The sequence below is a fragment of the Panicum virgatum genome, chromosome 2K (genome assembly GCF_016808335.1).
Source record: "Panicum virgatum strain AP13 chromosome 2K, P.virgatum_v5, whole genome shotgun sequence".
Taxonomy (NCBI): domain Eukaryota; kingdom Viridiplantae; phylum Streptophyta; class Magnoliopsida; order Poales; family Poaceae; genus Panicum; species Panicum virgatum.
In genome coordinates, this window is record NC_053137.1 from 63275740 (window position 1) to 63296893 (window position 21154).

A 21154-nucleotide genomic window follows, 5' to 3' on the forward strand; every position below is an offset into this window, starting at 1 on the left:
TTCTATTTTCAGTACACTTTCCAGTTTTTCCAGTGAGATATGAATTTTGAGTTACCACTCTCTTCTGTGTTCTTGGATTGTTCTTCCAGCCATCATATATATAATCAGGGAGCGTACAGTGGAAACTCTATTAAATGCATGCACAATTATCATCTTGTACAAGCGGAGTCTTTGATTTTTCTTTTCATAATTCTTCAAGGAGGGTTGAAAAGTACAGAACAACTCTAAGGAATATTAATTACAGAAATTTTTCCTTTTGCTACCGAAGGAACTTGCCTTCAGATGATGATGTCTTTCTCCTTTACGGATGCTCTTATCTTGATTTTCTTTTTTGCAATCACATCTGGTCAACCAGTAACAGACCATCAAGCAAAACACAGAACAATTCAAATAAAGCTTTGAAAATATTGATAGACATATAGATAGGCCCAGTGGTTGTCCCAAGCGAGCAATATAATTGAACCAACCTACACATTTAGAACTACAACCAAGAAATGTTACTACACAAATACATTCGTAATATTACATGCTACAATCTGGTGCAAATACATATCCATACATAACGAAATGTAATTATCACATACAGGTCGGAATACATATGCACACATCTGGTTCAAATATATATGCACACATAACGAAATCTAGACGCGACGAGCTCCAAAATCCGGAGGCAATCCATCGGTGGGATTTCCAGAAGGTCCAACCTCAGCACCAGCATTATCTTCTTGTATTTTAGGGCACTTCTTGTAAGTGTGACCATCTGCTCCACACAGGTTGCATCTTTTTTTCTTCTTTCCTGCCTCAGACTCATCCATTCCGTTACGGATACGAAGTGTCTGCCGTCGACCTACCCCTCTCCTAGCATCTGGATTGAGAATGTAAATTGGAGAGATATTTAGTGTAGTGAATGATCCCAGACTGCCTATGCCATATATTTCATGGCCCCAAGTGTGCACAGCGGTTTCTTTTCTGTAATATTGTGAAACAAAAACCCCAGGATCCAACCCAGATTCTGAACATGCCGCAATGACATGGGAGCATGGTAAGTGAAAAAGCTGTGGCTTCTTGCATCTGCAAAAAACCTTGCCTTCCGGCGTTATCAAGCAATCCTGAACGACCCTTTGTCTGCGGACACCCTGCCCTGTCCTGTCCTTGCATGAAACCTCAAACATTTGATCCTTTGTGTCCATGGAGACCACTCTATGATATTGAGCCTTTTCAATCTTTTCTTCCATGTAGTTAGTGACCCTATTATAAAAAATCACACCTGGATCATTAAGTAAGACAGCAGCTGCCTGGTGCCGCTCTCTGAAGTACCTTGTGCATCCGTATATGATGAATTCAACTATGCCAACAAGAGGAAATCCACGAACATGACGCATTACCATATTGTAACACTCTGCGTGGTTGGTTGTCTCGATCCCATATCGACGACCACCAGTGTCGTATAGAATTGACCACTTCTCCTTAGGTGCATCCTTAATCCACTGTGTGAAAGTTCCACCGCCGGAACGTCTCCGGCTGGAGGTTGAGGCCTGTTCCTTTAGCAGCTCGGCGCACATGTTATCTAGCACCTGCCACAATACATCAAACTTCCGCTGCTGATTCTGAGTGCACAATCTTTTGAACAAATTCATAAGTTCCTTATTCTTGAAGCGCTCATAAAAGTTTGCACCCATATGTCTTATGCACCACCTACTCACAACATCTAGCCATAGAGGAGGCTGTCCTCGACTTCCTTCATGTAGTTGCCTTATTACTGCTAGAAGACCAGTATGTCTATCACTGATGAGGCAAACATCAGGCCTTCCAGCAACAACGTGAATCTTCACACATTCAAGAAACCAGTATCAGCTCTCTGTGTTCTCATTCTCAACAAAAGCAAAGGCGCTGGGAACCACCTGCTTGTTGCAATTAACTCCAATCGCTGTCAGTATTGTCCCCTTATATCTTTCTGTCAAGAATGTGCCGTCAATACATAGAACAAGAAGACAATACATAAATGCCCTCACACATGCACCAAGGCAGAAGAAAGCACGAAGCAGAAACCCAGGTCCCCCATCTAAACTCGGTACAATGTAGGTATCAGCCGCGCTTCCAGGATTTCTCTGCACAATTGCTGACAGCATGTGAGGCAAGTTATCATATGATGCCTCATATGTGCCAAATCTCATCTCAAACACCTTTTGTCTTGCCCGCCAAACCTTTGCATAGCTGATTTTATATTGAAAACGGTCGTCGATGTCCCTAATTATCAATTTTGGCTCATAATCAATTTTGTCCAGAATCACCTCATACATCTTTTTGGCAACGAAAGTGGATGTGATGTTATGGTGAGTTTGAGCAACAACAGTTAATCTACATGTATGTGGTGTAATAATTGAACACTCCCAGTGTGTCTTGTACTTGCCCATGTAGGCATGTACTCGCCGTGTACAATCGTCATTGATACACTTCACCTCATATTCTTTGCTGCTAGACTTCACAACTCTGAATTTCTTCCTCAACGATATAGCACAAAGCTTCACAGCATCTTTCACAGCTTCAATGCTAGGATACTTTGCCCCCTGCACAACCTCATTCTCTCTGTATTCGTACTCATTACTCGTAATATCCTGTATCACTGGATTTCCAAAACCTTTGCCTCTCCATTCACCTAGCAACGGGTAGTCCTCATCGTCTGATGAGTTCCCACATTCTTCCATCATTCGAGCCTCTTGGTCTTCATTATGTACAGCTTCCACAATTCTAGGGATCCGCTCACCCTCATCAGCTAAACCTTGCGGCTCAGGTTGAATGACATGCACGTTCTGATCTTCTTTTTCTCCTACCTGATCAGCTATACCTTGCGGCTCAGGTTCTGTGACATGCATATTCTGATCTTCATTTTCTTGTTCCACTACTTGGTTCATATGAGATGATGTACTTGTTGATCCTTCACCGAAATGGGCTGCCTTCTGGTGAATCTGAATTAGCATTGCAAGAGGTCACCCGCGGTCAAGAGCTGCTTGCATGTAAGTCCGCCATTCTTCGGTGTTTGCTATAAACATCAACTCCCAGAAATCCCCTTCAGTTCTCCAATTTGTCACAGTCTGAACGGTTAGGAAAATGAGTCTTGAAATGCGTTCTACAGTTTGTCAGACTATGCATGCAAATGCGCATCCGCCCTGCAAGCTTTCTGATATCGTATATAGATGCACGCGAGCTGATTTGGCTGCATATATCCACCGGTTTATCCTTTATCTAAACGAAGATGCGAGCTGAGATTATTTCCTCTTGATTTGGGATTAAATTCAGAGATAAATGTTCCCAACGGGGTCTTGGATAAAATCTAACAGTTTGGATTAATCCCTCTATATATAATAGAAAACATGAAAGAAAATCAGAATATTTTATCAATCTACTTGGAACATCTTATTTTGAAATGTTTTTTTCTTAGATCGGAACATTGCTAACTTACCCAACAGACTTTTGCTAGAAAACTCGCCACCCCTAATTTTTTAAGATTGTTTTATTTCTCTGCTTGGGATGTTTTACTTCCCGGTTGGAAAATTTTTTATAGGGATACAACATTGAAAATCTGACAGATTATTGAAATAAAATATGCTAAAAACATAAATAGTGTTTCTCTTTGGGATAATTGTTTTTTGTGATGAGTTATAGATGTAAATTTGGCAAACTTTTGAAGGATGCTAAGGAATGAAGCACAATTTTTACGGGGCACTGATCCTTGGAACTAGAAATACCAATAGATTCATCCAACATAAACACATATGGAAAATCCTTCATAGTACTGCTATGTTGAAATCCGATTTATACTTATCCTGTAGTCAGCGCCATGTATTTGCACAGCTCACACATCATTTAATTTGCAGAATTTGGACATATAGATAACTCATCATTACTTAGTAGAAACGAAAAAAATATTACTCTAAGATAAATGAAACAAGCCTCATAAACATGTAAATGTATACTATACTCTCTTTGTTACATAAAGAGCAATACATAAGCACATCTCCAATGTACAACAAATCAATGCACCACAACATACAATTATACAAACATTGAAACGTAACAGACGAATATGTGTGCTAATAATACAAGATAATGCTGTATTTGGAGGACATTCACAAATACAGGACGTATTTATTGTTGGGCAGCGGTGACAGTGATGCCGCAGTCCGATCATAGTTTGGTCTCTGGCACCGGGTAGTGGCCCTCGGGTTTCGGTGGCAGCTCGTGCTTTGGCACCGAGGGGTGAGGAGGCAGCTCAGGCTTCGGAAGCTCCGGCACGACGGGGTGCTCCGGCACCTCGGGCTTCGGCAGCTCTGGAATGGCGGGGTGGGGAGGCAGCTCGGGCTTCGGCAACTCCGGCACGGCGGGGTGCTCCGGCACCTCGGGCTTCGGCAGCTCTGGAACGGCCGGGTGGGGAGGCAGCTCGGGCTTCGGCGCCACCAACTCCGGCACCTCAGGCTTCGGCAGCTCAGGCACGGTGGGGGTGAGGTGGCAGCTCAGGCTTCGGCAGCTCGGGTACGGCGGGGTGCGCCGGCACCTCGTGTTTCGGCAGCTCCGGCACCGTGGGGTGCGGCGGCAGCTCGGGCTTTGGCAGCTCCGGCACGGCGGGGTGCGGGTACTCCTCCTTGGGCGCCGCCTCCTCCAGCAACCTCGCCGCACCGCTCATGCCGCTGCACGAGAGCAGCAGCGCCATGAGGAGGACAAGGGAAGCCATGGTGCTCTTGGCAGCCATGGCTCGATGCTTAACACTAGTGAGCTTTGTGCCTCGAGCCTCAGTAGAGCGGACTAGATCGTTGTGTGTGATGGCTGCGAGGGAAGAGAAGTATGGTATTTATAGAGCCAAATGCATGTAACCATCTTGTATTTTGGTAGCGGGTTGGTCATCTGCATCTCTGTGTTTGTTAGAATTTGGTCCTTGATTTGTCCTTGTGATCTCCCTCCCTGATCCCTTTGCTTGTGTACACATAGTTCGGTTTAGTTGGTTTTGAATACTGAGAGCTGATCGATCTGGTTGGTTGAAGCACGTGCTTTCTGGAGACACGTGTGCGATCGATCGTATCTCATCAATCCGTATGTGTCTGGCCATGCTGATGAGATGTGTGGTTCAGTAGCATAGTTCTGAAGTTTGTTGAAAATGACTAGCTACTCCGATCCTGTGTGAAATGTTCAAAGGGCATTGCTTTCATGTTGGAGTAGCCATTTTGTTTGTCAAATAACTACAATCAGCTTGCATGTACCGCCGCTTATTTGGTATCACACAGAAAAGAAGGATTAGTTGTTAGCCTCTCTCAGTTGCTTCAACAATTGCTTTTTCTCAGAGAGTCAAAGGCACATTATCACCTATTTGACTTGAAATTGATCCCATTATAGTTGTACTGAACTTGGTTCTGCACTGGGTCATGGTGGTGAAGATATTGGCCTTGTTTGGTTTCCTAGCGCAATTTGCGCTGGGAAAGGAATCTTGCATGCATGGAGTACTAAACGAAGTTTATTTGTAAAAACTTTGTTAGAGGTGGGTGTAACTTTTCGCAATGAATCTAATAACGGTAATTAATCTATGATTGGCTACAGTGATACTACAGTAACCATGCTCTAATCACGCGGTCAAAGGTCTCACTAGATTCTTCAGGGTTTCTAGCGCAGGTGTTCTGAACTTAGTTTTGTAAACTGCCTTCATTTAATATTTTTAATTAGCGGTCAAAGTTGCTACAGTCCCTAGCATAGCGCAAACCAAACATGATCATTTTACCCCCAACCCGGCCGCCACTACTTCAATCTGGTATTAAGCGCATCCAACGTAACTGACTTGGGTTTAAATTCACGTGTTCATATCTAGCGTGGGAGAGCAGTGTCTGCGTTATTACATTGCGTAAATGGATTTAATCAGCCATCTAGAAATTTAGCAAGTAGTGTACTATGGCATGCATGCTGGTAGATGTGGGTTTGGTGTGGTGATTTGAATTGTCAAAGAGATATATTTTGGGCTCTTTTTTTTAGATGATGGGAAAAAAGCGTCCCGGCCTTGACCTCCTAGAGGCTACAGCCTAATATTTTGGGCTCTTGAAAAATGAAATTATTTGAATAATGTCATTCACATTTTGTTCATCGGGGCAATGTTTTGTAATTATTTGTGGTAAAATATTTTGTTAATCAGCCTCGATTGTAATATATATGTTGAGATATAGCAGAGCTGGATTTATTTGGTACCAAAAGATAACGCCTTGTAAATAAAATTCTTTATACTTTTATAATTTTTATGAGCTTTGATAATGAGTGGCATTTGGTCCCCATAAACTCTTTTCCTGTTTTGGAAAAAAAATGGTAACCGGATGTTATTCTATTGAAACAGATTAATTAGGTTATAGATGCATGGTTGGGCTTCAAACTGGTTTACTAACTCTGACTTCTATGTTTGTACCGATAATGCATTATGAACGTCGATGGCATGCATCTTAGAAAGGATTATGGAAATGGAACATGCAACGAAGGGCAACGGATTGATTTTGGAGCGAAGGACAATCAATCTGTACATTGATCCCAAACAAGCAATACAAATTAGATAGCGTAGGAAACATAAAGTATTTTCCTTCATATAGCAGTGCTAAATTGAAGGCTGTCCTGTGACGTGTGTCTATATATATATATTATAGCTCTATTCTAGACCCTGGATATGGAATAAGCTATTCCCTACCCGACCAGCACTCAGCCAGCGACCCAGCGGAGCCAGCGGTCCCTCCGGTCGCTTCAACCGGTTTTTTTTCCTGCTCGCGGTTTGCTCCACGTCTCACCAAAAAACGCCGGCACATTCACACGGGCGTGGCCACGTTGGAAGGAGAGAAGGAGACGCGAGCTTCCAATTTTGTCGCCAGTTGCCCCCTCCAATCCCATCCCTCCTCTCGACGGCGGCGGCGCCATGGCTGGCCCATCCTCCCGGATCCATGGCGGCACCATCCCCTGTCCACCTAGCGAGCGGTGAGCTGCGCTGTGGCAGGTTCGTCGCCCCTAGGCGGCGCAATCGGTGGCCCGACAGAGCTCCCCAGGAAGATGATGGCGCTGGGCGCAGACTGTGGGCGCCCAAGAATGATGGGGACGGTGGGCTCGGCCCGGCACAACGTGATGATGTCCACCTCTATCTACGCGATGTGCGGCCAATGCTTCCCCAGGCGAGAGGCCCCTGCATCCCAGGCGTGGCTCTTCCGCCTCCATGAATGGATCACCAAGTCAGTCCCATCTGCATGCCCCAATCCCTAATCTCATGTTTACAGATTCAAGTTATTTGTTTTTCCGAGCAAACTATCAAACTAGCAGTGTCTTCCTACTATCTATGAAAAAATCCAACCGTTCTCCTTCGAGATCAGGAAGAATGCAGTGGCTCTGTTCTGTTGTGCTCCCAAATACCAAATATGACTGCAGTTCTTGTCAATATATTTCATTTCTTTCTGACATGCTTCGTTAAATATGATAATTTGTTGGATCAGGATAGTGAGCGAGATGCAGGAGCAAGCTGGACGAGCAAATGGTCAAGTCAACAATTACAGGGAACACTCCACACATCCTAGTATTACTAACCAATTGGTATGATGCTGGATACATGGATTATTGCAGTGTTCTTGATTTATTGGTTTGGATGCAGGGAAGATGGCCAGATGGTGAGATGGGTCTGTGCAGGGCAGGAGGACCACTAGTTCTTGTTCGTTCGATGGAAGAAGGCCATATCCTCTGCTCAATTTTGGATGCACACTGATTACTTGTACTCTTTGTTGCTGATGTTTGTTGTGTAACTGTTGTGCATGCAGGTTTGTTCAAATTTACAGCTGAGAAATAATTTCAGTTTGATAATGATACATGCATGCTGCTTCTTTCCTGTAGCCATGCAATTAATTATTTTAGGATTATCTCATATTAATGGAAACATACCCTTCATTATCCTAGGATTATCTCATATTAATGGAAACATACCATTGATTTCTTTTTGACAAAGGTCATATGCAGTTTTAAGCTCTTCGTAACATTGGAGATTTTTCCTGAATCTGCACTGCTCATTTTTCTGGCAGAAACTGATGCAGAGGTGAGCTTAATTGCCTAGTAAGGCCAGCCTGTATTACCACCTTGTCTTAGCTATGCTCCATATCAGTGCCATCACTTTTGTTTCTTGAACGTTGGAAATACTCATTGGCGCAGCAGAGATAATTCTTTTTTTTTTATTTTGAATCAGGTTACTCATGGGAATATTTGTGATCACTTCATTTGGTCTACAAAATTGTACAGTTGAGCCTATCACTTAGGTGATTGGTGTACAACATTCATTTTATTTTTTTCCTGATTCCATTGCAGGCTAAAAATGCCATTGTTTAAGAGGTCAAAAGCCAGCTAAAAGGATGACTACAACAGACAAGACTGTTTTTCAAGCAGATAGAGAATAAATTTGGATTTATTGTTCAATTTTGTATTCCTTGATTACATGGCATGATTGGAAATATTGTACTGCCACTTGGAAAAACAATTGTTGCTCTCCACGTACTGGCACAGATTAATTCTTTTTTAATCTAGTGTACCATCGTTGTTTTCAAACGGTGAAAACATACTCTTGTTGACCAATCAAGGTATAGATGTATGATGCATCTCGTTACTACAAAATGTGCGATTGTAAATACCAAGGCGCAAGATTATAAAATATAAAACAAGCTACATGTAGCTCATATCACGTAATGGACTAGCAGGGTAACTGAATCACAAAATTATTCTTTTTACACCGTGGTTCCAGAAGTAGGCGATTGTCTTTTCTCCAGCGATTAGGGACAACGAAGCGCACGATGGGCATGAAAAACCGCGCACGCTCCAAAAAAAAACCAGTCGCGCTCGCTCTGCCCGCGTCGGTGCGGGGGCTAGCAAGCGTGCTGGCGGGGGCTCGGGTATGGAATAATATTCTATACCCATATCCAGGGTATGAAATAGCGGTGTCATATATATATTAGCTCTATTGAGTATCTGGGTATGGAATAAGCAATTCCATTCCTGAGTCAGTCGGCGCACCGATCGCGACATCCCCCACCACCTCCACCCCTATCCCCACGCCCAACCTCCCAGCTCCCCTCATCAAAAAAAAACCGCCCAGCTCCCCCCTGCCGCCGCGGACGCGCGAGACGACGAGGCGCCCACAGCCTCCCGCCCCCCCCCCCCTCCCCCGCCGGCAGCGGTGGCCCCACCGCCGGTGCACCTGATGGCGGCAGCGCGTCGGGAGGCATCAGATTCATGGGAGGAAGGAGCAGCAGGAGCCGGATCCACACCCAACCACCCAGCTCCCGTCCTCACCACCCTGCCGGTCGCAGCTTCCTCCATCGCCGCCCGCCGCCGCCGCCGATGCGCGGGACGACGAGGCAACTGCAGCCTCCCCGCCCCCTCCTCCTCCCCGCCGGCAGCGGCGGCCCCCACCGCCGGTGGTGGGCACAGCGGCGTAGGGACGGGGTCGACGCCACTCCCCTCCTCCGACGGTGCTCCCTCATCCCGACCCCGTTCCGCGAGCCCGTTCCAAGATCGAGGCGAGCCACGAGCAGCAGCCATGAGCAAGGTGTTCGAGGGCTGCGAGAGGCAATACTGCGTGGCCGCGGCCTCCCTCTCCCGCAAGTGCACCGCTGCCTCTGCCCTTGATGGAGGTAAGCAAGCTTCCCCTGTTTAATCTGATTCCCCATCTTGATTCCGTTGGGGAGCCCCAGCTTTTGTTGATTGTTTCGCTGATTAGGTTGAATCTCCGCAGAGAAGGAAGCAAAAGCTGTTCGAGATCCAGTCCGGCGTGGAGGAAGCTGAATCGCTGGTAAATAGATGCATCAACGCATTTTGTTCCATATGCACATATAGATTCGTCTGCAATTGAGATCTAGTACACATGCTGGATGGAGGATTTGAGCTAGCAGGTCAGTCAAACAATCACGAATTCAGCTTTTCACAGCAATTTTGATGAGTAATAATCTAGTAGAAAGCTGGATTAATTCTTTTCCCGTGAAAGCACATTGAGTCAGATCTCATTTGGTGTTGGAGCTCAATGTATCTGCACATCTATTTGGATGCATTGATACTTGAATCGAGACTGCACCCAGTTTTGGGTAAATCTCGTGTGCCTAATGCTTTTGACACTACCAACTGTGAGCATTGAATTGTGATCTCGATGTAACCAAGCCTTCTGCATGCTCTGTCTCATGTTCATGTAGTTTGTACTGATTATACTGTGCTGATTTTTTTTCTTCTTGACAATCATTTTTAGTTGACAGTTTACTAAAAGATCTCAAGCACGCTACCCATGATTCAGATCAGATATTCCTAGTATGAACAAAAGTGGTTCTTTTTATTTTTATTACTCCTTGCCCATTCCAACCTCTGTCCCGTATCTCCAGCATCAGTTAAAAAATGTCCTCGTACTGAAATCTTGCTACGTCTCAAATCCCTTAGGTTTTTCTCATCATCAAATTACTGATTTCAGTATTACCTACAGATGTGCAGAGCAAGGAGAAGAATGTTGTAAGGCCATCAGGGAGGTTGCCAAGTGAAACGACATGGGATCTGCAAAGGTTCTGGCTGGAGAGGGATCGCAGGCCTGCCAAATAGTTGCTGATAGCTAGGCATCTCTTTCTGAATTGTGTGCACTAGGATAGCAGCAGCAGTAGCAACGGGTAACTGTCAGCTCATCAATCATGCCTGTATTTTGTGCAGCAAGTTGGATACTAGGACTGCTTGCCGGAGATTGCACGTGCTGGCGGTGTTGCTCGCTTGCTGGAGATCACCCGTTATGAAGCCTGGAGTTGCTTGCTTGCTGGAGATCGCGTGCACAAGAGGAGCTGCTTGCTGGAGAGCGACAGACCACCTGTGGCATGGCCGGCCAGCCGCAAGCATTGATCGATGTATAAAACTCTTGTTAGAGTGATGGTTCATGTCTCTCTGAGACATCCATTTGCATGCCTGTGATGTTATTCTTTCTAAGCCTTGTGGTGTGATGATGTGTTCCAAAGAAATCATGCTTGTGCCAAGGATAGTCTTTCAATAATTCAGTTAGTGATTTAATTCCCGCTCCTAAATACCTTGGTGTTTGTGCAATAGCTAGTGATTTTCTTAAAAATGTTCATTCAAATAATTTTTAGGAAGTCAATCTACAAGTATGACGCTAGCATATTCAATTGTTTTTTTTTTGCAGGATGTGAGGTGGACACAATGATCTCCATTGAAAGCGCCATCTTTGAGGGGACCCCATCATCACAATTAGGAGCCTGTGTGGCACTGGTTCGGCCAGCTACAGTGGCTAGAGCTAAAGCCAGCGGAGCCTGGCCAAATGGGGCCTAGGTGTTTAGGGACGATTCCCCTTTGATTCCCCTGTTCAGCACTCAATGAATTTTCTGCAGAGCATCCATGGTACAGTAGATAGATTGTGAGTTTCATGTGAGGATGGTATATTTAAAACCTCTCTGTATAGATTCTTATGAAAATGTAAGTTCGGATTGGCAGATGATAGAAATAGTGATGCCAATATGGCTTCATCTTGTGTGCTTATGGTATTATGAACCGGCTCAGAAAAAATGTATGGTTTGTTTAAGATAATAAGATTTTTTGCATCAATATGTTTTGTTATATGAGATTGGGAAGGCCTTTTATGTTCACACATGTCTGTGACAAGGAAATTAATTGACTTTGATGATAGATTTTATAGAATTGAAGTTTTTATGTCCATGCTGATAAAGCTACCTTGATTGTATTTTTGTTGAGAGTATAATTTTTTACTATTAGACTACTTCATCAGTTGTCAATAATTGGGAGTTTTACGGTTCACAAGCACACTACATGATTTCACGATGCTTAACTCATCGAGACTGCCGGCGCCGTTGTGCATGGCGTGGCCATATCGTAAACTCCAGCGATTTCAAAAAAAAAAAAAGAACTGCAGACGAGACGTGCGTGTGCGGGATGGAGAGGAAAACCGGCGTGCGTTCAAAACCAGGCGCGCGTTCAAAACAACCTCGCGACGGCTGGGCGCGCGGACGGGCGCGAGTCGATGGGCTCGGGGCGGCTCGGGTACGGAATAGTTATTCCATACCCAGGGTACTGAATAGCGGTGTCTTGTGCAGAATTAATTTGGAGATCGAATCCACTGATTATATAATTAACAGACTTTAGAGACAATAATAGCACAAGTAATGAAATTATTCGTGTATATATATGATGATACGCCGAAGGCAATATACATATACAGGTAGGACATCAACGGATAAATCAAAGCAGCAAGCACAACGTACAACACTGAACGTCACGCTCCTATACTACTCCATCGTATGTATGCACACCAAGTACAGAAACAGAACGCGTTTTTACTAGCTGGAGCAACACGGGCGCATGTGCAGTTCATTCATTCGATCATGGCTTGGCCTCTGGCACCGGGTAGTGGCTCTCCGGCTTCGGCAGCTCGGGTTCGGGCAGGGGCGGAAGCTCATGCTTCGGCGGCTCCGGCACGTGAGGCGCTTCCGGCTTCGGCAGCTCCGGTACCTCGGGGTGAGGCGGGAGCTCATGCTTCGGCGCCTCCGGCACGTGAGGAGCTTCCGGCTTCGGCAGCTCCGGTACCTCGGGGTGAGGCGGCAGCTCGGGCTTCGGCACCTCCGGCACGGCAGGGTGGGGCAGCTCGGGCTTTGGCACTTCAGGCACGGGGTGAGGCACCTCCGGCACGGCGGGCTGTGGCAGCTCTGGCACAGGGTGCTCCGGCACGGTGGGGTGCGGTGGCAGCTCAGGCTTGGGCAGCTCCGGCAGGGTTGGGTGTGGCGGCAGCTCCGGCTTGGGGTGCTCTGGCTCGGTGGGGTGTGGTGGCAGCTCGGGCTTGGGGATCTCCGGCACGGTGGGGTGCGGCGGGTACTCTGGCTTGGGGATCTCCGGCACGGCGGGGTGCGGCGGGTACTCGGGCTTCGTCTCCTCCAGGTACCGAGCCGCGCTGCTCATGGAACTGCATGCGAGCAGCAGCGCCACGAGGGAGGACATGGTTTTCTTGGAAACCATGTCAGATTCTCAGCTGCGATCTCAATGTATTAGTGAGAGGATGTGAGCTAGTTCTTGTTGTGATGCTGTGATGGCTGGAAGGGAAGAGGAGCCCGCTATTTATAGATGCCAAGCGAAGGCCTTGCTGCATGCATAGTTGCATGCATGTGTGTGTGTTTGCAGGACTCTTCTGGTCTTTGGTGCCTGCTGGTAGCAGTAGGTCATCTGCATTTTTTTCTCTCCTGAAACCTCTAGCCTCGAGGTCATCTGCTCAGCTTAGTTTTCCAAAATGTTATCTCTAATACATGTGTCTGGTTTAATCGGTTGAGAATACCCTGAAATAGGAACGAGATCCGCTGCAGTTGAGTGCCCTGCAGTGGTGTCCCTGACACGTGGGCCCCACACACGCGGGCCCACCTGTCAGTGGCCCAACTGCAGGCTGCCGAACTGCAGCGGATCCCTTTCCCCTGAAATATGCGTGAGCTGGTTGGTGGATGCATGCTTTATTTATCTTTACACACAAGCCTACTAGTTACTGTTAGTGCCTATAGGTAACACGTGTGCTGCACATCTTCTGTGGTTAGGCTACCGAATCTATACCACAAAGTTGATACCGTGGATGTGAAGAACATAAAGCAGATAGCTGAGATACGTACAGAGGACACACGTGAAAACTAAGCTGACGAAACGATTGGTTTTGGTAGTTCCAGATAGGGTTGAAAACGACGACGGCCCTAAGATAAGACAGGTACTTGCAACGTACGCAGCCAGTAGTACTACACACAGCAGGACATTAAACCAGAAAAGGAGTTAACAACTAGCTTATGATCTCTCTGACTGAAATGGCATTTACGTACATCAGATCGATGGTCAAGTACAGAGATACTACAAATCCTCCTTGCAGATCATCTGGCAATAAAACGGAGTGGTAGTTCAGCTGCTGCGCGTGGTAGTAGGTTCTGGTCGTTTTCGTCATCCTTTTAGAAGTTTGTTTCTCAGGCGTTCCCGATATCGAGTTGCTGAAGTCCAACTGATGACCAAGGTGGTTGAGTGCTCAGGTTGGTGATGTAGTAGAGCACGCTTTCGCGTAGCAGCGTTCAGGCGTTAGGTCACCGGCGCAGTACGGCCGCTGTGAATATGGAGATATCTGGGCTCAAGGACGCGGGGCCGGCGCTGGGCCAGTGTGGACGGTGCGACCGCACCGGACCATCAAAAACTAGGGGTCTCTTAAAATTGTTATGTTAACAGGTCTGTCAAATTACAAGTGCCAACAAATCACGGTACATGCAACTACATAGCCTAGCTAGTATGTGCAGCTACGTAGGTTAATTCATTAATGATAATAAGTTTTTTCAATATTATCTTGTATTTTATGGTGAATGGGGGCCTCCATTTTTTGTTCCGCACCGGACCACCAAAATGTCAAGGCCGGCCGTAAAGGACAAATACTGTTACACTGCCACGTCGATAATGAGTGAACCAGTGTGTGATTGAGGGAGAAATGTCATCTGACACGGATGCAAGATCGAGCTGAAAATGATCGTATGTCTAATACTGTTTGAATTTGCTAGCTGCAGACACGCTTGCTTCCGTTTCTTGCATGTTGGGTTAGTTGTGGTTGATAGGGCGTCAGCATGGCCTCATGCCCTCATCTTGAACATTGGAGCACGTTACACACAACCGTGAACCGCCCTGCAAAGTAACTTTGCTGTGGCTCTGAAAGATATCCTTTTACTCGTCATGAGGCCATCCTCTGAAAAGAGCTGGAGTTAGAAAATACCATCACAACGAACTTTGAATTTAAGAATGCCATCGCAACATGTCTTTTGAGTTGCAAATTAAAATACCATTCCAGCATGTTTTCCTTCACAGGCAGACATTAGAGAACTTTTCCGATAGATAAACTTTTATAAGATCAGTGCCCGTATTCTCATCTTGTTTCCACTTTGTATTGGAATTCTATGTTACTAGTTTTGTCAAATATTTTGGAAACGCAAATTCTATGAAATTCATGACTTTAAAATCTCATCAGATTTCTACAATAAAAGTAAAACCAATTCATTTAGGTGAGGTTTAGCACTTCAAAAAATAAAATAAGCCATTTACTAATCTCAGAAACTCCTAAAATATTGCTATGAGGTTATAATAAGATAGTTCAAAATAGTGTTAAAGTATATTTCCTAAATAAAAAAATCAAATTAGTTCTGACCCACAAGCAAAGAGAAAAGAATAATATGGGAACTATTATTGAAATTTCCAAAAAGAATCCCTCCAAAGAACAGGTTTTAAACGTTGTCTTGGATGGGAAACATGAAGGAATGGTACTTGCAACTCAAAGACACTTTGTGATGTCATTCTGCAACTCACGTTGTGACGATGGTATTTTCCAACTCTAGCTCTTTTGTGATGGTAGTTAGAAAATTAACTCTTGGATAGATTATAGCATCACAAGAGCCTAATAGCCAGCTCTTTTGATATATTTTGGTAAGTTTAATTTGGTATCAATTTAGTTCATAGAGTAATAATTAATATAAAGACTATGCATAGATAGGGCTCTAACGAGTTAAGAACTCAGATCATCACATTTTTAGATGACAAAAATTACTAGAACCTTGCTCGAGTAAAAACCTCGGTGAGATCTTACTACAGAGAGCAGTTTGCCAATTTGTTGGTATATATAAGGGGAAAAAAAAACTGACCACAGTAAATTGCCTCAATGGAGTTTGATCTGCATGTTTATGCAATAGCTGCAAGGACCGCGAGTAATTTTCACGAAACATGACATCTGAACATAAAACAATGAGAACCTGTGAAATACTTTTTTCCCAAACATTCAAGAGACCTATGTGATGCACACGAAAATTAATTCATTCGTCCATGGCTTCACTGAAATTTTGGAATCCATTTGTTCATAACTCATGGGTCGAGAACTCAAGTTGAATGGTGCGACGACAGAATATACAAACGAATCCATTTATTTATTTATACACATGGATCTCAGCCAGAATACACAGATCATGGCCTGATCAGATGAGATGGCATGGCAATGCACACACCATTCCACACTGCAAATATGATACACACTAGCTATACAAATCTGTGAAAGCATCACGCATGGTCACACGGATGAGCAAGATACAGTAGAAAATAATCACTGGAGCGCCGTGTCAATAATATGTTGCCATAGCTCATCGATCATGGCTTCGGCGGCACCGGCAGCCCGGGTTGGGGCAGGGGCTGCGGTGGCACCGGCAGCGGCTCAGGCTTCGGCTGTGGTGGCACGGGCAGGGGCTCAGGCTTTGGCAGGGGCTGTGGTGGCACTGGCAGCGGCTCCGGCTTGGGCTGTGGTGGCACCGGCAGCGGCTCCGGCTTGGGAAGGGGCTGCGGTGGCACCGGCAGCGGCTCCGGCTTGGGAAGGGGCTGCGGTGGCACCGGCAGCGGCTCCGGCTTGGGAAGGGGCGGTGGTGGCACGGGAAGTGGCTCAGGCTTGGGCAGGGACTGCGGGGGCACCGGCAGCGGCTCGGGCTTTGGCTGTGGTGGCACCGGCATCGGCTCTGGCTTGGGTAGTGGCTGGGGTGGCACCGGCAGTGGCTCAGGCACAGGCAGCGGCTCTGGCTTGGGCAGGGGTTGCGAGGGCACCGGCAGCGGTTCCTCAGGCTTGGGCAGCGGCGCCACGTCGGGCTTCGGGAGCTCCTGCATCCGCCGCGCCGCGTTGCTGACGCCACCGCACGAGAGCAGCAACGCCAGGACGAAGACAAAGGACATGGTGGTCGTGGAAGAAGCAGCCATGGCTCCGCCTTATCGATCAACTCGATCTGTGTGCTGGATGCAGAGAACGGGAGGCGAGCCGTGGTATTTATAGGAGAGGAGCGAGCTCACCGGCGCCGCCGGTGTCGGTGTCGGTGTCGTCCCCTTCTTCGCCCCAGCGCTTCTGGTTGGCCGGTGGCCAGAGAGCCTTGACGTTCCAGCCGTCCCAGCTTCATTTCGCTTCTGTGATCGATACGGCTGCCTGGGCGAACGTACAGTTCCAGTCCTGGGATTAATGGGGTTGTCGACGGATCGGGCGAGAGGTCAGGTCGCCACATCGGCGTACGCCAGGGGTGGGTTGCTTGCCGCCCCTGCACGACGTGACGATGCGAACCGCGGGCGCGCCTACCCGGCGCCGAACTGATCAAGCCCCCTCGCCCGCCGGAACGGAAAGCGACGGGCGCCGTACGGCGGCCCGGCGCGCGGCGGCGGGCGGCACGGGTCGCGGTAGCATGAGGTGCGCGGGGAGACTCGCGCGGCGTGGGGAGAAGAGTAAGAGGTGGGTCACGCGGCGGTGAGGTAGGCCGTGGCCGTGGGATTCCGACGCGCCAACGCCGCCGCTGCCGTGGCCTTGGGCGCGGCCGGCTGCTGGCCGAGCTCAAGAGTCGTTGAGGCGGAGATGATTTGGACGGACACGACGTTCTTGCCTTGGGGGGCGAGTGCGCATGGATCGGAGATGAGTGGCAGCGCCTCCGACACCCGTGAGATCCAGATCCTGAGCGGCCGGATCAGTTTGGTGAAGGCGTAGGGAATGGGTACTGTCCTACATAGGCGTAGTAACGATCCATGGTACTGTCCTACATAGGCGTAATATCACTTCACTAAACAATGGAATTTTCTCCCTAGTGAAATTGAGTAGAAAGTTGAGAATTTCTTGCACAAAGTTATAACTTGAATGTTTGCACAAAGATAAAAGCAAGCCCAAACGACGAGGACTGTCATGCGCAGGGCCTTCTTAACAGTTGGGCCCAGGGATGGCTGCGTTATGGCCCATGGGAGTGGTATCTGGGCCCATGCGGTAAAAAGAACAGAAGCCGCCCTCTCATTCCTCGACAACTCCTTTCTCGACAACCTGAGGCCTTTGCAGATTGCCCAAATTGCAGAAAAGCTTACGAAGAAACTGAACTTCTCGACGAATTTGGTTATCGAAGAAAAAACATCGACGAGCCTTTTATTGATAAACACACAAGGACTCTCACCACGCATCATGGCATCAGTACATGGGACATCACAAGTAGCAAGTACACACGGACAGAATTGGCACACACACTGACACACATGACCAATACGCAGCCGAATTTTGCAATCATGGCTTAGCCTCAGGCTCTGGGAAGTGGAACTCGGGAACGGCGGGGATCTCGGGCTTCGGCGGCAGCTCCACCTCCGGCAGCTCGGGCTTCGGCGGCAGGTCGACCTCGGGGAACGGCGGCAGGTGCACCTCCGGGAACGGAGGCAGCTCGTGCTTCGGAATCGGCAGCTCCGGCACGGGCAGGTGCGGCGGGAACTCCTCTTCCTCCTTGGGCGCCTCCTCCTCCTCCTCCAGCCTCCGCGCCGCGCCGCTCATGGCGGCGCACGAGAGCAGCAGCGCGAGGAGTACGAGGGCAGTAGAGGCGCTGGCTCTCGATGCCATACTGGACCGGGAAGCTCGTGCGACTTGTGAGCTGTAGCTTGGATGTGCGAGAACACAGCAGGAGATCGATGGAGGAGGCGACGAGCGACGCGGTTCTTATAGGCCCATCGCTCGCAGACGCGTTGCGCGTGTCGCAGCTGCGCCCGGCGCTCGAGGACTTGGGTTGGTCATCTGCAAGGCTCGCCGGGCGATTTGGTTGAGAAAGGATGGCACCTGCCCCTGCCTGGTGAGTGCACTATGCATGTCGTGCGCGGGGACATGTACGAGCACGGAGCTCGCACTCGCACGGTTGTTAGGCCACCGGTTCAGAGGAAACAGCATGTCTGCCGGAGCACCAACTCTGTAGGAGGAGGGTACGGACGTACGGTACAGCTGCATGGGCAGGGCACTGAGTTCAGAACCCAGCTAATCTGAGCCGTATTAGAGAACAGAGGAGCTGGCATGTCTCGGTCCTGAACTCCTGAAAGATGGCCAACGCTCTCTTTTGTCTTTCATGTGTTCAATCTGGTGGTGTCTGATGAATCGAGCACATTAGGGATTCAGTATCACGAATTCACCATACGGCAAAACTGATCGTGCACGATGTATGGTGCAGCACGACTACAGAGCGCACGGCAAGAAACTGGACCTTGTTTCCGTTTCTCTGGTATGGAATTGGGCAATGGGCGTAGCCTCGTTTCAAGAAAAGAAAAAAAGAAAGAAAGAAACTGGGTCTTGTAGATATCCCAGGAAAAAGCTGTCATCGATCAAAATCATCATCCGTGGATTCCTGGGTCTGATCATGTAAAGGCACAGTTGCTGACTCCGGAACTGGAGGCCTCTCCCAGTATGAAATCCAAGTTGCATGGCTGCTTGGCCATGATCCATCTCGAAGACCGATACCGCTCAATGGATTTATGGTTCCTGCAGCTGCAGGTTAAGATGAGCAAGGGGTCCTGGACCAAACGATACTTCATACAATACGCTTCCCAGTCGAAGTGCCTGGCCTTTTTATCTAGTCTTCCGTATCCATTGGCCGTGTTAGATGACGGGAGGATACTGTACTAGTGTGGTTTAGAAAGGCGCGGGCCCTGACAAGGGCGGAGCTTCATTGGGGCCAAGGGGGGCTTTGCCCCCCTGGCCAATGAAAATTCTCACTACGTGAATAGTAAAATAGATATTGTTCATTACTGTAGTAAAAGAGTGGCCCCTCTCATTTGTTTGAAATTCGAGTTCAAGCTCCGCCAGTGGGCCCTGAGAGATCATGTGTCCTATAATAGGGACATGGCAAGATCTGGCCTTTCTGGAAGATTATTTTCCCGTGAGCGTGTACGAAGGAAGTCTATTGCGATCAGGTATTCAGGGTTTCCCCTCTTCTCCAGGAAACAACTAAAGCTAATCGATCTCTGATCCAAAATGATAATACCTGTAACTTTGCACATGATGTTGGATAGTTACAATGATAAACACACACACGTACGGCACATGATGTTGTTTTCTGCAAATCAAATTATTTATTTATTTATTTGTAGGCGTGAATCCATGATGTACATGTAATCAACAAAGCTATATTTTATATACACGAAGAGTACGCGCTTAGAGAAATGGAAACCACGCAAGGAAACAAGAACCGATGCAAGAACACACATGGGGCAAGGCAACACACCATGCAGTACAGGTGCGCACGAGCTAGGGGACACGCCACGAGTGACACTTCACGACACCACAAACCAGCGGAGTAGCTAGTGATGGGTGGGGGGCATAAATGCTCTAGGGTGCAGGCGCAGCCCTGTTCGATCGAGTGATCGTGCTGCATCATCATGGCTTATTAGCCGCCTCCGGCTCCGGGAAGTGGAACTCGGGAATGGCGGGCAGCTCGGGCTTGGGCGGCAGCTCGACCTTCGGGAGCGGCGGCAGCTCCGGCTTGGGCGGCAGGTGCGCCTCCGGGAGCGGCGGCAGCTCGACCTTGGGCAGCGGGGGCAGCTCGTGCTCCGGCACCGGCACGGTCAGGTGCGGCGGGAACTCCGGCTCCGCCTCCTTGGGCGCCGCTTCTTCCTCCAGCCTCCGCGCCGCGCTGCTCGTCGTGACGGCGCACGAGAGGAGCAGCGCGAGGAGCGCGAGGGAGGTCACGGCGGTGGTTCTCGAGGCCATACTCGATGACTCGTGATCAGAGTTTGAGCTAGGTGTTTGATCTGTGGCCTGTGGGGATGGATGATAATGTGAGGAGCCACGCTGTACTTATAGGTATAGCCCATTGGGTTTGCTTTGCTCGTGCAGCGTCGCGCGTGTGGCAGGCTCGCAGCATAGCTGCCGGAGTGGCCAATTGGTTGGTCATCGGCGCCCTGCGGGCTTCTACAGAGTTGGTTAGCCGAACGATTTGGTTCAGAAAACTGCTGTTAGGCCACCAGTTAACAGGATTCTGGAAACGGCATGTCTACACGGAGCACCAACTCAGTACTGGACAGTTCGCCCAGAATCATTTCTTGTTAGCATTAAATATAATAGGCTGATCTTTTGCCCGTTTGTGTATTTTTAAAAGAATTGCCAAATCCGATTTCAGCTAATAATACTGAAACTGGAAGGCAGTCATGTCTCTATCCTGGACGTGGGAGATTATTCGTATGGCTCTATTGTCCCTTTTTTTTCCTTTCATGTATTAAGTTTTGCTTGTTTATCAAACACGAGGAATGCCATTTAACAAACACAGCACCACATGATCCA

General features: G+C 47.9%; 5 protein-coding genes and 1 pseudogene across 16 annotated transcripts; 1 reads left to right on the forward strand and 5 right to left on the reverse strand.

The window, feature by feature from the left end:
- Nucleotides 1-3937: 3937 nt before the first annotated feature.
- LOC120693950 lies at nt 3938-4818 on the reverse strand (annotated as a pseudogene).
- Nucleotides 4819-9174: 4356 nt separating this feature from the next.
- LOC120693964 (Krueppel-like factor 14) lies at nt 9175-11548 on the forward strand. 9 transcript variants are annotated; one of them, XR_005683267.1, is made up of 5 exons: nt 9180-9668; nt 9770-9926; nt 10459-10577; nt 10720-10907; nt 11198-11548. XR_005683267.1 is itself a non-coding variant. In XM_039977142.1 (5 exons), coding segments are annotated over exons 1-5 (372 nt in total). In that variant the 5' UTR covers nt 9180-9662; the 3' UTR covers nt 11200-11548. The 9 variants fall into 9 exon arrangements, 3 of the variants coding, with proteins under 3 accessions (XP_039833062.1, XP_039833076.1, XP_039833067.1); XM_039977142.1 differs by having other exon boundaries at nt 9770-9826; XR_005683278.1 differs by having other exon boundaries at nt 9182-9668; nt 9755-9826; nt 10502-10577.
- A 632-nt stretch (nt 11549-12180) lies between these two features.
- LOC120693913 (protein PELPK1-like) lies at nt 12181-13110 on the reverse strand. 4 transcript variants are annotated; one of them, XM_039977120.1, is made up of 2 exons: nt 12602-13110; nt 12181-12493 (listed from the first exon to the last, which is right to left on the reverse strand). In XM_039977120.1, the coding sequence occupies exons 1-2, from the start codon at nt 13036-13038 to the stop codon at nt 12409-12411; spliced, it is 522 nt and encodes a 173-aa protein (XP_039833054.1). In that variant the 5' UTR covers nt 13039-13110; the 3' UTR covers nt 12181-12408. The 4 variants fall into 4 exon arrangements, with proteins under 4 accessions (XP_039833054.1, XP_039833045.1, XP_039833048.1 ...); XM_039977111.1 differs by having other exon boundaries at nt 12527-13110; XM_039977114.1 differs by having other exon boundaries at nt 12181-12485; nt 12519-13110.
- Nucleotides 13111-15971: 2861 nt separating this feature from the next.
- On the reverse strand, nt 15972-17032 carry LOC120693990 (protein TsetseEP-like). The gene has a single exon (XM_039977184.1). The coding sequence runs from the start codon at nt 16804-16806 to the stop codon at nt 16213-16215; it is 594 nt and encodes a 197-aa protein (XP_039833118.1). The 5' UTR covers nt 16807-17032; the 3' UTR covers nt 15972-16212.
- A 929-nt stretch (nt 17033-17961) lies between these two features.
- On the reverse strand, nt 17962-18633 carry LOC120694000 (protein PELPK1-like). The gene has a single exon (XM_039977194.1). It carries the CDS (start codon nt 18452-18454, stop codon nt 18131-18133), a length of 324 nt encoding a protein of 107 aa, XP_039833128.1. The 5' UTR covers nt 18455-18633; the 3' UTR covers nt 17962-18130.
- Nucleotides 18634-19924: 1291 nt separating this feature from the next.
- On the reverse strand, nt 19925-20651 carry LOC120694009 (protein PELPK1-like). Its single transcript, XM_039977197.1, has one exon. It carries the CDS (start codon nt 20582-20584, stop codon nt 20252-20254), a length of 333 nt encoding a protein of 110 aa, XP_039833131.1. The 5' UTR covers nt 20585-20651; the 3' UTR covers nt 19925-20251.
- Nucleotides 20652-21154: the final 503 nt, after the last annotated feature.